Source organism: Lethenteron reissneri, chromosome 44 (assembly GCF_015708825.2).
Source record: "Lethenteron reissneri isolate LAM-NWPU_2019-01 chromosome 44, ASM1570882v1, whole genome shotgun sequence".
Taxonomy (NCBI): domain Eukaryota; kingdom Metazoa; phylum Chordata; class Hyperoartia; order Petromyzontiformes; family Petromyzontidae; genus Lethenteron; species Lethenteron reissneri.
The window spans coordinates 1576632-1589114 of record NC_083822.1 but is presented as its reverse complement, the minus strand read 5'-3'; the positions used below and the strand labels follow the sequence as shown (position 1 = coordinate 1589114).

Here is a 12483-nt window from a genome sequence, read left to right as displayed (position 1 = left end):
TAGTTGTTACAGTCTGTGCGGTTCCACCTCTTTAAAGAGGGGGACCACCAAGGCATCCTTCCAGTCTTGCGGAACCTGTCCAGTGGTCCAGACTGTTGTTATGATGTCATGTAGGGCAGTCTGTGCACAAACGCCACCCTCCCTCAGCATTTCGCTTGGGAGATCATCTCTGCCCAGTGCCTTTCCTGGTCTCAGACTCTGGATCGCCTTCAGTACTTCCTCAACACATGGCACCTCAGCCAGCCACTCACAGGGGGTGACTTCTTCCATTAGTTGAGGCACCGCAGCCTCAGCAGGGTCATCCCCACTTTGTGCCACGATGTCTTCCTGGCTGAGGGATTTCCCCTCCCCCAGGACCTCACAGAAATGCTCAGCAAATCTGCAAATGGTGGTTTTCCCCCCTAATGATGGTAATAGGTGTGGCGCTGCAGGTTACTTTTTGATGGAGTTAAATAAGGATTTGTGATCCCAGACCATTGAGGCAGACTCCATCTCCTCGACCACCACCCATCCTTGCAGCTCCTCACGGCTCTCCGAACATCCATGCGAAGGCTGCGGTAAGCCTCCTCATTCTCTGACGTGGGATGCTGTAGCCGATGAGATTAGGCCTGTCGCTTTTTCTCAACCATCCTGAACACGTCCTCTATTAGCCAGGGTCTCTGGGGAGGTCTGGACCGCATGCCCAAAGCAGCCATTGCAGCTGCATGAGTCACAGCCCTAAACCTCGCCCATTTACCCTCGACATCAGGAGGAGTGGGGGACGATGCCAACCCCAGCCGCAAGCGATGATGAAATTCTAACTTGCAACTTCCATCACCTAGCTGAGACCAGGCCACCTTAGTTTGGAATGGGGTCCTGGGTGTACACCCACCACCAGAGTGGAAGAATGGCAGGTGCATCTTACAGATGACAAGTCGATGGTCAGAGGGCAGATCAGCTCCACGGTGGGTCCTGGTGTCAAGGACATGGGCTCGCATCCGCTGGTCCGTCACTATGTAGTCCAGCAGATGTTCTTGCTTGTGTAATATTAGGATATATCCGGCTCACTGACGTATCACAACTCGTCATGGTAATTGGCTCTGCCGGTCCTGGTTTACAGCCAATGGGGGGGGAAGCCTGAGGGCATGGCCCTGACGTGATCGAAAGGTGACAGCTATAAGGATTGGTTCTGCTGGCTTTGGCCACAGCCAATGGAGAGATGAGTCAGGGGCGTGGTCCCGGGAGATGACGAGGGAGCCTGGAACATTCCATGCAGGCTAACGAGGATTGGCGGAAACGTACCACGTGACCCGGGTATTAAATAGGGGTGGAGACGAACGACACGTGGTCAGAACGGGAACGCACAGAGGGGGGAGGCCACGCGGGAGCGGGGCTCCGAGTTGCCACGTGGCAGTGCGTCTCTCTATATCTGTCCCTTCACGCTGCCTAGCAGTAGCGTGGAGTAACTGTAAGATAAGTTGAATAAAAGACGAATTCCAGAAGTCGCCTCAACGAGCTTTATTACACTTGGAACCGGCATGCATCCATGATGTTGTGTGTATGCGCCGATGCCGGAACAGCATGTTGGTAATTACAAGCTCATGGGCTGCGCAAAAATCTAGCAGCCTCCTACCGTTTTTATTGAGCTGAGCTGGCCCATGCCTTCCAATCACTCCAGACCAGGTGCCAGCATCATGACCAACTCGGGCATTGAAGTCGCCCAACAAGATGACTCAATCCCGAGGGGCCAATTTAGCCAGCACCTGTGACAGGAGGTCATAGAAGGCATCTGACTCATCAGCCTTGCCTGCATCCCTCCACGGATGTTCGTCTTCGGTAGCCTGGGGCTTACAGCTTCCCACACCTCACCGCCACTCTCCCAGGCCCCCTTCATTCTTTTGTTCAGAAGAAGAGCCACACCTTGTTGTTTGGCAGTCTTTTGCCCCGAGTAGATGACTGTCCACCCCTCATGGTGGCAGGAGCCAGAGCAGGTCCACCGGATCTCCTGAACGCCACAGAGATCCAGTCGGTACCGGTCCAGCTCCCAACAGAGGAGTGGCAGCCTCTCCTCTGCAGTGAGCGTTCGAACATTCCACGTGGCCACACGTAGTGGCTTTTTATTGTTTCTGGAGGAGCGCCGAGGGTTGAGATTCAACCTCCTGGCTCCGCCAGATGGGGTTTGGCCAGGAGATGCCATAAACGCCTGTCCCCCTGGAGCCTCCGGCACAAGCTTATTAATTAAATATGTTTCACGTGGTTTAGTGGTAATTTATTGAAGATGGAGGCGTTAGCAGCCCCTCGCACCCGTCTAGAGCCCCCATTTAGCCACTGTGGTGATCACAGACGCCATGAGGTGAAAAGCCAATCGGAATTGGCCCTCCCACCCACAGCCCTATCCACGACAGCGTTGCCCGTCCGGCACCGCGAGGAGGTAGGGGGTTGTTTTGCCGGACACATGGACTTACACACACACACATGTACGTACAGACACACACACATGGAATCACACGCAAACACACAGAAAGAAATGGACTTACACTGACTCACATGGAGCGACGTACACACAGCGACCAACACACATGCACACCGACTGACACAAACATATCGACTCACACACAAACACATCGACTCTGACACACAGACACATCGACTTACACACACACATCGACGCAGACACGCACATCGACCCACACGCACACATGGAATTAGACGCAGGCATTATTCTTGTGAAAAGAAGTAACTTAATGTAAAAATAGTAGTTGTCTACACACGCACACCACGCACACACATTGACTAACACACATACACATCGGCTTACGCACACACACATCGACGGTATGCACTATCACTACAGCAGTGCATACTTACTGTGGTGGTACCTGCTTTAACTACAGCAGTGCAAATCGACTTTGGTGGTTCCTGGTATCACTACAGCAGTGCCTAGTGACTGTGGTGTAACGTGATATTACAAAGGCAGTGCATACTGACAGTGGTCGTTCCTGGTATAACCAGAGCAGTGCATACTGACTGTGGTGGTATGTGCTTTCACTACAGGAGTGCAAATTGAATGTGGTAATACCTGCTATTAATACAGCAGTGCATACTGTGGTGGTACCTGCTATCAGTACAGCAGTGCATACTGACTGGTGGTACCTTCTATGATAACAGCAGTGCATACTTTGGTGGTACCTGCTTTAGCTACAGCAGTGCATACTGAATGTGGTGGTATCTGCTATCATTAAAGCAGTGCATATTGTGGTGGTCCCTGCTATGTTTACAGCAGTGCATACTGTGGTGGCACCTGCTTTCACTACAGCAGTGCATACCAACGTTGGTGGTACCTGCTTTCACTACAGCAGTGCATACTGTGGTGTAACCTGCTATGATTACAGCAGGGCAAGCGACAGTGATTTGAAGTTTTCGTGACTGTAAGGATCCATACTCTTTGGTTCTTTGGGTAAAGTCAAGTAGGTGAAAAAATAAATAAATAATTTTCTGCAGCTCTCTTGACCACTTCAGCAATTGTTTTCTTGCTGTGGTTGTCCTACTTGATGACGGGCGCTTGTGTTGCGCCCGAAACGTCGTGATTTAATTTATTTTTTCACCTATGTGACTTTACCGAAAGAACCAAAGAGTATAGTGGTGGTACCTGAAATGATTACAGCAGTGCATAGTGACTGCGGTGGTACCTGCTACACTACAGTAGTACATGCCGACTGTATAGCAGTATATATCGAATGTATAGCACAAAGTAGTAAGCAGACAGTGCCGTGGTGAGGCCTAGTGCTGTGGAGAGCCCCCAGGCTCGCCTACATTTCCAGGCCCTTCGAAGTGTCACCTTGGCAGGCTGGGGGCTGGGCCGCGCCCCCCAGCCACACAACAATAATGGCATGTAAGCGCTCTAAGAATGATATGTAGCGGCTGTATAGTAGTTTGAGGACGCATTGGGGTATGATTGGGGTGGGGTGGGGAGAAGAGGACATCGCACTGTGAAGAATGTACGTGTTTCGTGTGTTTTTGCTGCATGTGTAAGGCGAATTTAAATTTGTGCCGATCGTGTGTGCGTTGCTAGGGGCAACCCATGTGAGCAGTGCAAGTGTAATTAGATAAATGCTTCGATTTAAAGCTTTCGTGACTGCAGGGATTCATCTTCTTGGTTCTTTCGGTAAAGTCACGTAGAAGGGAAGTAATAAAAGAATAAAAATAAAACATAATAAAATAATTCTCACGACGTTTCGGCCACAACGCAAGCAGCCGTCCTCAGGTGAAGAACATGTCTGTCGATAAGACAGAGTCTAAATGACACGTCTTAGGCTTGGAGTGTCTATTTAAGCTGTGAGGGAGGAGGAAGAGAGCCTTGACAAACGAATTTGCATTTGAAGAGGAATTTAGCATATTTATGGGAAATGCAGGAATGCGAATAGTGCTAATTGTGAAATGCGTGGGAGGTGGGCGGGGGGTTTTCAAAGTCATTTTGTGCCCATGCATTATGCAGGATTAGCAGCATCAAAGGGAGGGGGCAGGGGCAGGGGCAGCACCAACAAAGGGAAGGAATGTGAATAGTATGCAGCTGCAGCAACCAAACAACCACGTAAAAAACTAAAGTATAAACTTCATAGTATCATCAGTATACTAAATATACTCTCCAATAAGCTGAGCTACTAACAGTAAGTAATACATTACAATTCTATGTCGCAAAAAATATAATATGCTTCCAGCTAAACTTTTTTCCCTAGCATCAAACAGGTCTCACAGTACTATATGCTGCCATAGACAAACCCAACATTAAATTATATACTGTATTACTATACACCACCCTATATTACACTATGTATTATTCTACCCACCCTAATGTATATCACACTGATATATATTCACTATACAATTACGATACTATATATTACTTTGTACATTGTATTAAGCATATAAATGTTATACTATTTGTTATTATACACTGTACCATTGACCGTCGTGTGAAAGATACTAAGAGGCAGCAACGAAATATGAGAATGGGGGAGTAGCAGAGCAAAGAATCCATTCTCTGCGGAGAATACAATGCCAGTGAGTGGAACGCGGTCTGAGAGTCACCGTAAACGTGAACACAATCAGTTAAAATCCGAAATGGTTTATTACGTCCTTCCAATGATTGCTAAGCCAGAATCCATCTTCTCGGTTGAAATTGTCTCTGTTTGATAATTGGTTCTTTACCCTTCTATCTGGCAACAAAACTGACACCTTTTTGCAAGGAGTCATGTTTGCATAGACCGCAATACCTGCAGTCATAAATACAAACAAAAGACATAACTCTGATAATGTGCAAGAGAATGCAAAAAGGTGTCAGTTTTGTTGCCAGATAGAAGGGTAAAGAACCAATTATCATATTTTTACTGGCAAATGAGGTCCCCATAGTGTAGTTGTCTCTGTTTGTATATGTGGATCGCCTCATGAACGAATCTCTCATGATAGCCAGATGGCTTGCAGAGAACCTCTGTCTTGGAGAAGTCAATGACATTGACCTCTGTCTTGGAGGGGGCCGGTTGATGATTCGGGTCGTTCAACCAGTATGTTCAGATTCGCTTGGGTCGGCCGAGTTGATTTGTACATCCCTTACGCCTCAAGCCCTTTAATCGCTCCGCGTGAGTTCGATCCATCTCCACACCGTAGGGGCCGAGTGTCAGACTGTCCGGTGATCTGAGGTATCATGTGATCACGTCCTCAGGTGCTACGCGTCTAACATCCCACGAGCCGCCGCCTGCACCGTCTCTACTGGATTCGGGAGGAAAACCCGCCAACCCGGCCGACTGCTCTTCGTGAGGAGCCGTGTTTAACGGGACATTTGCATAGTCCCCCCCGGACCTCCAGGGAGAGGGAGCCCATCCCCATGCACACACACTCCCACACCATCAGTTGGTTGCCGCACTTGGCACGCCGTATCGGTTATTGGCTGAACCTAGCCTTTATTGTGCTTGTGGGTGTTGTTACACGGTGAGGGTGGGAGATGTTGGTGATGGAGGAGATTCCGAGCGTTCGTGTTTTACTGCATTGTTTTGTTTCTACTCACTCTCTTCCCTTGCTTTATTCTGTAATTCCACCCTGTTCCCCGTCTGTTACTGTACATTTGTGGATAGTGTCTCATTCGTCACCTGAAGACGGCTGCTTGCGTTGTAGCCGAAACGTCGTGAGAATTGTTTTATGTTTTATTTTTATTATTTTATTACTTCCCTTCTACGTGACTTTACCGAAAGAACCAAGAAGATGAGTGTATATACAGTATTGTATAGGTGGGCTGGGGTATTTATTTGGTAATTGTTATTGTTGAGGCACACATTGGGGTTTTACTCACTTTTTGTCACTTTATTCGCTTTGTTCGTTTTACGAGGGAGTTGACAGCCGGGACGACTGAGTGCTACGAAGGGGGGGGTGTGATGTAGTGACATTGGGGGGTGTCACTGTGTAATGCCGTCCCTGGAGAGGCACGGCGTGCGATGTACTCACATCGGGGACACCCCGTATATGTGGGTGTAGTACTGGCCCCAGAGGGGCTCGGTGAGCGCTGAGTCATCGCGCTGAGTGGCACCACGCTTGGCGTGCAGTGCAGACCCCTACAGGATGGGGTGTGAGAGTGTCGGCCAGGGAATGGAGTTACTATAGGCCATGGCACTCTGGTTTACCCCGGAGGACACGTGACTGGTAAAGTATACACAGGGGCCCCAAGTGGGGGGCGAGGGGTGGTCACGTGTCGGGGCGAGATCCTGCTAGAGGATTCGAGGTGGTCGTGGCAAGGGCAGAGCCAGTCACGACCAGGGAGGATATAAGCCGGGTCTCCAGAGGGACCGGGGTTCGGCGTTGCTGTTGTATCCTGAAGAAGTCTACGTTCAACGTCCTGAAGAATCACCAACACGTGGACCCGGACCCAGGCCGGGGTCTGGTCTGTTGTAGCTAAGTTACAGAGTAATTAGCACAGTTAGCCTGGTGGTCCACCACCATAGGCTGTTATCTTGTTAACCCCGAGAGTTTGGTATAATAAATGTGTTGCCTCCAAGAAGTGCGTCTGCGACTCAGTTGAACTCACCACACATTTATTAGTATTTTGTAAATCCAGGCATAAAATAATGAAACTTAACTTTTTCTTCAGTAACGCATCCCCCATATTCTCAATGGGAAATATATGTTGAACTTCATTCGCACCGTAAGTAGCTAACCACGCTCATCGGAGACGCGAGGAAAATGGGCGTCTCTTTTCAGGTAATGCGTGCGGCGCGTGATGCGAGGCTCCCCTGAATTTTCAAATTGACGTGGTGCATGTGTAACCATAATCTGGGTATCATCAGCGGTGGCCGCATGAAACGCTGATCACAAACTCCCTCAAAATCTCGTCTGCTTATAAAACAGCAAGTTACTTTTCAACTGGCGTTCCTGAGCCTTCTGGAACATTCTTCCGCTATGAGGAAGCCACTGGGAGCTACGTACTTTTAAATCACATTTCTTTAAAACTGCTTTTTGTGTTTAGTTCGTTGTCCTTCCTTCACACATCCGATTAGCACGGTTGGCTACGTATGGTGCGAAAGAAGTTCAATATGAATAAGAGCCACTCAAACTAAACTTTTATTTTACCAGGTAAGGCCCACTGTGCTATATAGCTGTTTTTCAGAAGCGACATGGCCACAAATGGTAGCTCAACAAAGTGGCTGATCCTGTGGAAATTTAGAGCAGCCAAATACTCCAAATGCACGTTTTTAAATGTGGAGGGAAAACCGGAGGACCTGGAGAAAAATCCACGGAATCACGGGGGATACACAAACTCCAAATATACAGCAGGCGTCAGGGTCGGGATCAAACCCATGACCTCCTGTGTACCAGGCGAGGGAGTTACATCTCCTCGCCACTGCTTCTCCCTCAAGCTTGCAGTGCTCAACGCAATCACCATTTAAACGTTGCCAGCCTAGAGTAAGCTTCTTGCAATCGGAATGTTGAGTTCAAATCCTCATATGGGGGGGGGGGGGGGGGGGTTGACTCCTCAGCCTATTGTCCCTCTGGGATCGATGCAATTAGTGCCACTTTTATAGGGAAGACAAAAGTGGTTGGTCCTATGGATAGACTCACCCTTGATAAAAATCATAATAATTTAAAACTTAAAAGGGCTCACTGAAACAACCATTCTCAGGACGCTATGCGTGAAAAAGGCAGAAATAATTTAACATCCACCAGGAAAAGAAGATGTTTGAAAATAACTAGAGAAAGCCATTTTAAACGGGGAAATAATAAAAATAAAACATTATATTATGCTCGTGTATTATGTAGGATTAGCAGTCATAACGGGAAGAAGTAGGATTAGCAGTAATAAAGGGAAGGAAATTTTAATAGTAAAGAGCTGCATAATATGACTTTGAGACCCCCCCCCACCATCTACACATTGCACAAGTAGTGACTAATCCCATATCTGCATTTTCCATAAACATGCTAAATTCCTCTGTTGATATGTAAATTCCTTTGTCAAGGCGCTCTCCTTCTCTAACCCAGATTAAATATACGCTGCCAAGCTTAGTAGTGTTCATTCGGACGCTGTCTTTCCGACAACCCTGTTCTTCACCTGAGGACAGCTGCTTGCGTTGTGGCCGAAACGTCGTGAGAATTTTATTTAATTATGTTTTATTTTTATTATTTTATTATTTCCCTTCTACGTGACTTTACCGAAAGAACCAAAAAGATGAATCCCTGCAGTCACGAAAGCTTTAAATCGAAATTCATTTTAAACATGTTTTTCTTAGTCGAGGTTTGAAGATTTGTCTCGGAACTTGTGACCTCGAAGGGGAAGGAGTTCCAGAGTTTAGCTGTCTACAATTGCAAAGGCACGATTGCCCATTAAAAAAAGGAAATCACTTGCTTCTTAACAAGACTGGCTTTAATACATTTTTGCTCTGAATCTCACACACACAAGCACACCCAGTGTTGTCACACCAAACAAAGCGTTTCACCCTGTAAAAATCAAAACGCAACAAAGAGAAAACAAGAAACGACATCTGGTTGCATCTTTATTTTTTACGACGTATGCCAATTTATTTTACAGTTAATAAGGGTATGGAACATTTACCACGTGCCATCATCTTCACACCGAGGGCCAACATTTCTCAAACAAACGGCGGCTCGTTGGATGCACCTTTAGAGGGCGGAGATGGGCTTGAACGGCCAGAACGGGTGCTTGACTTTGTCCAACTTGGTCTCAGGGAAGGCTTCGTTTAAGTCATCGATGGTCATCTCTTCCACGTGGATCATGTTTCTCATCTTCTCCAGCTTAAAAAAAAATAGATAAACATTCCCTCTCGTCATTAACACCGGCAATAAAAAAACAACCCATCTCCTCAACATCATGTTTAAAGAACCGCCCTGCATCTCGACACCGTAGGCATATCGTTTTAAGTCGCCTGGGTCCATCTTTACAGACGCAAATATAAGTATGCATACGTGAAACACTGAGCGAACATAGTTGTCGCTCAAGTTGATTTTTTTCTTGAACCAGGTGAGAACTCTAAGAGACAAGGACAGTAATTTTGCAAGAGTGACCTGGAAGAGACTAAAAACGTCAGCAAATTACAAGCTCCGGACTTGCTACAATCGTCTCGCCTTGGCGTGGAGATGCACATTGCACACGACAGTTGTTTTTGACGTTGTTGTAACCAAGCGCTGGGCAATGAGCCCACCGATGCATCGCTTTGTGCTCCATGTTCACATCGGCGTTATCGCGTCTACATCTTGCGGACATTTTATAACGACGAGGGACGATTACATGGCGAGGATCTTACACGCCACGTGCGTAACATTCCTCCTTATCTGTTGCCTCTCCAGCAGCTACCGTTATTGAAGAATCCCCACATCTCACACTGCACATTTTAATGTATATATTTAAGGTCAAATTTCCCCAACAGAAGCCTTAAAACATTTAACACGGTGGGTTTTTTGCAGGCCAATATTATTCATAACAGATTTTTTTTTGGTTTTACCATTCAATGATTTGTGTCATTAAGACCCCTCCAGCAACTCACACAGCCAAAGAAATAAATTGTCACTTGTACAAGTATTTAACATGCCAATTATAATCATTATTTCAGCTCATTGGTAAGTTAAACAATTCTCATAACGAAATTTAACAACATGTTTTGAAACTACATTGAGATGTTCAGGACAAAATCCAGTAAGTGATAGCAATCCAGGAAGTTGGAATGTCACACCTGACCCGGCTTGTTATATAGGTGTCATCACTCACATATCAGTTTGACACTTAGGCTTTCTCGACCAATATTATTCATAATAAAGGTTTTTTTTGGGCAAGATCGCGTAAATATAAATGTGTCGTTAAACTCGCCACCACCCGATACAGCCAATTAGTAAGGTTTGTCACGTAAACAAAACGTGCCAAACGGTTAATATTTCAACCTATCAGTGTGTTGGAGATTAAACCCACAACATTTAAAATTTCAGCACAACGTTTTGCTGGTAATTACATCCAGCATCATTGGCGGTTTTGCCAGAACTGTGAAGAGCTCTATCTTCTGTCCAGTCTTAAATAGAGCAAGATGACATCATTGAAATTATATATTAACCATGAGAGAGTACATTTTTTATTTGTTTTGTTATTCTAATTTACCTGGGCACTATGCTTACCTCTTTCTCGTACCCAGCAATGCGCTGTTTGGAAGCTTGAATGTATTCCTGTGCCGATTTATCCTGAAACCGATCCACGGGGGGGGGGTGGGGGATGTCGTAAAAACAATAGTCTCACGAAGCACCAAACAACAGTCCTGAATCCAGCAGTTCTTTCTGCGAGTCTCAGAAACCCGAGGAGCCCGAGATGATCTACGCACCATAAGGAGAGAACACTCTAATGCCCTCAGAGATGGGTTCACGAATTCCCTTTTGTGCACCGCGACCACCTCCCCGTCGCCTCTCCGGTTTGCCGGTTTGGGAGTTACACAGTGCTATGTGATCCACCAACCCTTGCTACCAGCGCACAGTATCACAGGTGTGCACTGTCACACCTGGTTTTACTGTAATCCTTAACACCTATGGCAAGAACAATCCCTTCGTGTGTGTTGGTCTTGCCTGTACAATAATAATAACAATAATAACAAGACGTCCGCAAGCAGCAGGGTGTGGTGCTGAACCTCAGAACATGAGAGCAGCTTGGTGTTAACTTTATTTAGAGAGGCGTAGCAGCGCCGTTGTTTTCAAGGACGTTGTTACTCACCACGGAGAACCGTAGCAAACACGATCGCCGCACTCTACGATAGTCGGTGCCAAAACTGTGCCGCACACCTTCCCGCGTGGCCTTTTGGGAGCCTCAGGTACCAATAAAGTTTTTTCATTTTTATTTTTTCTTCCGGAATGGGAAAGGGTTAATAGATAAATAGTGAATGCACGCGTGAAAGTAACGGCACTCACGGCTTCCTTCTCCTGGATCGCGATCTTTGAGGAGTAGTTGTCCACAGGCTCAGGGACCTTAAAAGCATTGAACTAAAACAAAGAAAAGGTGAAAACAGAGTGAATTATAGACTCATGAGCAAGTGAATATTAGCACATGCATGCATGCAAATACATATGACTAGAACCCATACAGATGTAATTTCAATAAAACATTATGATTATCAAAGCATTTGGTATTCACTCCATTCCTATAAACGCAGAGCTATCAAGAAGGCACCACAATTCACATAATCTGTAGTTGTGGGCGATGACGCCACGTATAATCCCAACTGAGTGCAGGCATACACCGGTTTCCGCCCAGGATGCGTTCCTGAAAATCAGAACGTAAATCACGGGTACCTAAATCGAAGCATTTCTCGTGGATCGTAACGTGGTATAGGCTGTACCCAGATAGAGGACGCTCAGTAAGCCATTGCGCATCTGTACTGTAACAACCTCCGGTGTGAAAAGTGTATATTATTGATACATTAAGATATATTAACTATGTCTACAATGATTATTCGTCGTTTATAAAAATAAAATAAAAAATGCTTACACCGGTATAAAAAGTCGCTATAAAAGTACAGTATGCGGGGAAGAAAATATGAAGCGACTTTAGCCAGTCAGGGACACCAATGTTCGGGCGCCATCTGCCGCCAGAATATTCTCCATACAAAGTAAAAAAACGTGGCGTCTAATGGTTAAGTTCGTAAATCTCGAGCATGCTATGGCAAGGACCACAGTACGTAAAACGGGACTGGGTATCAATAAGCCGAGCGCGTTACAGCGAAAGTACGCAGAGCGGGAGAGGACGTAAATCCGGGTTTCACTGCATTGTGCGGGGTCAACTTTTCGAGCATGGCAAATTTGGATCTTCTTCTACAAATGACGGACTTGGGATCTTTAACGTCCACTGTGAGGCAGACGGCGCGTAGTAATTTTATTGTGAATACTCCCGCGATACAGGGCTGTCTCTGCAACAAGCGGCAAATGCGTTACCCCCCCTACAAACTGACTTTCTATTGATGATGATGACAATAATTACAA

General features: G+C 46.4%; 1 protein-coding gene across 1 annotated transcript in view; it reads right to left on the bottom strand.

The window, feature by feature from the left end:
* Window positions 1–8998: 8998 nt before the first annotated feature.
* The window catches only part of ATP5PD (ATP synthase peripheral stalk subunit d), a 6406-nt gene continuing 2921 nt past the window's right edge, over window positions 8999–12483 (bottom strand). Inside the window, exons 2-4 of the mRNA XM_061569703.1 lie at window positions 11416–11487; window positions 10639–10701; window positions 8999–9270 (exon numbers count right to left, since the gene is read on the bottom strand). Coding sequence (XP_061425687.1) covers window positions 9139–9270; window positions 10639–10701; window positions 11416–11487 — 267 coding nt within the window. The 3' untranslated portion in view covers window positions 8999–9138. The remainder of the gene's footprint in view (window positions 9271–10638; window positions 10702–11415; window positions 11488–12483) is intronic.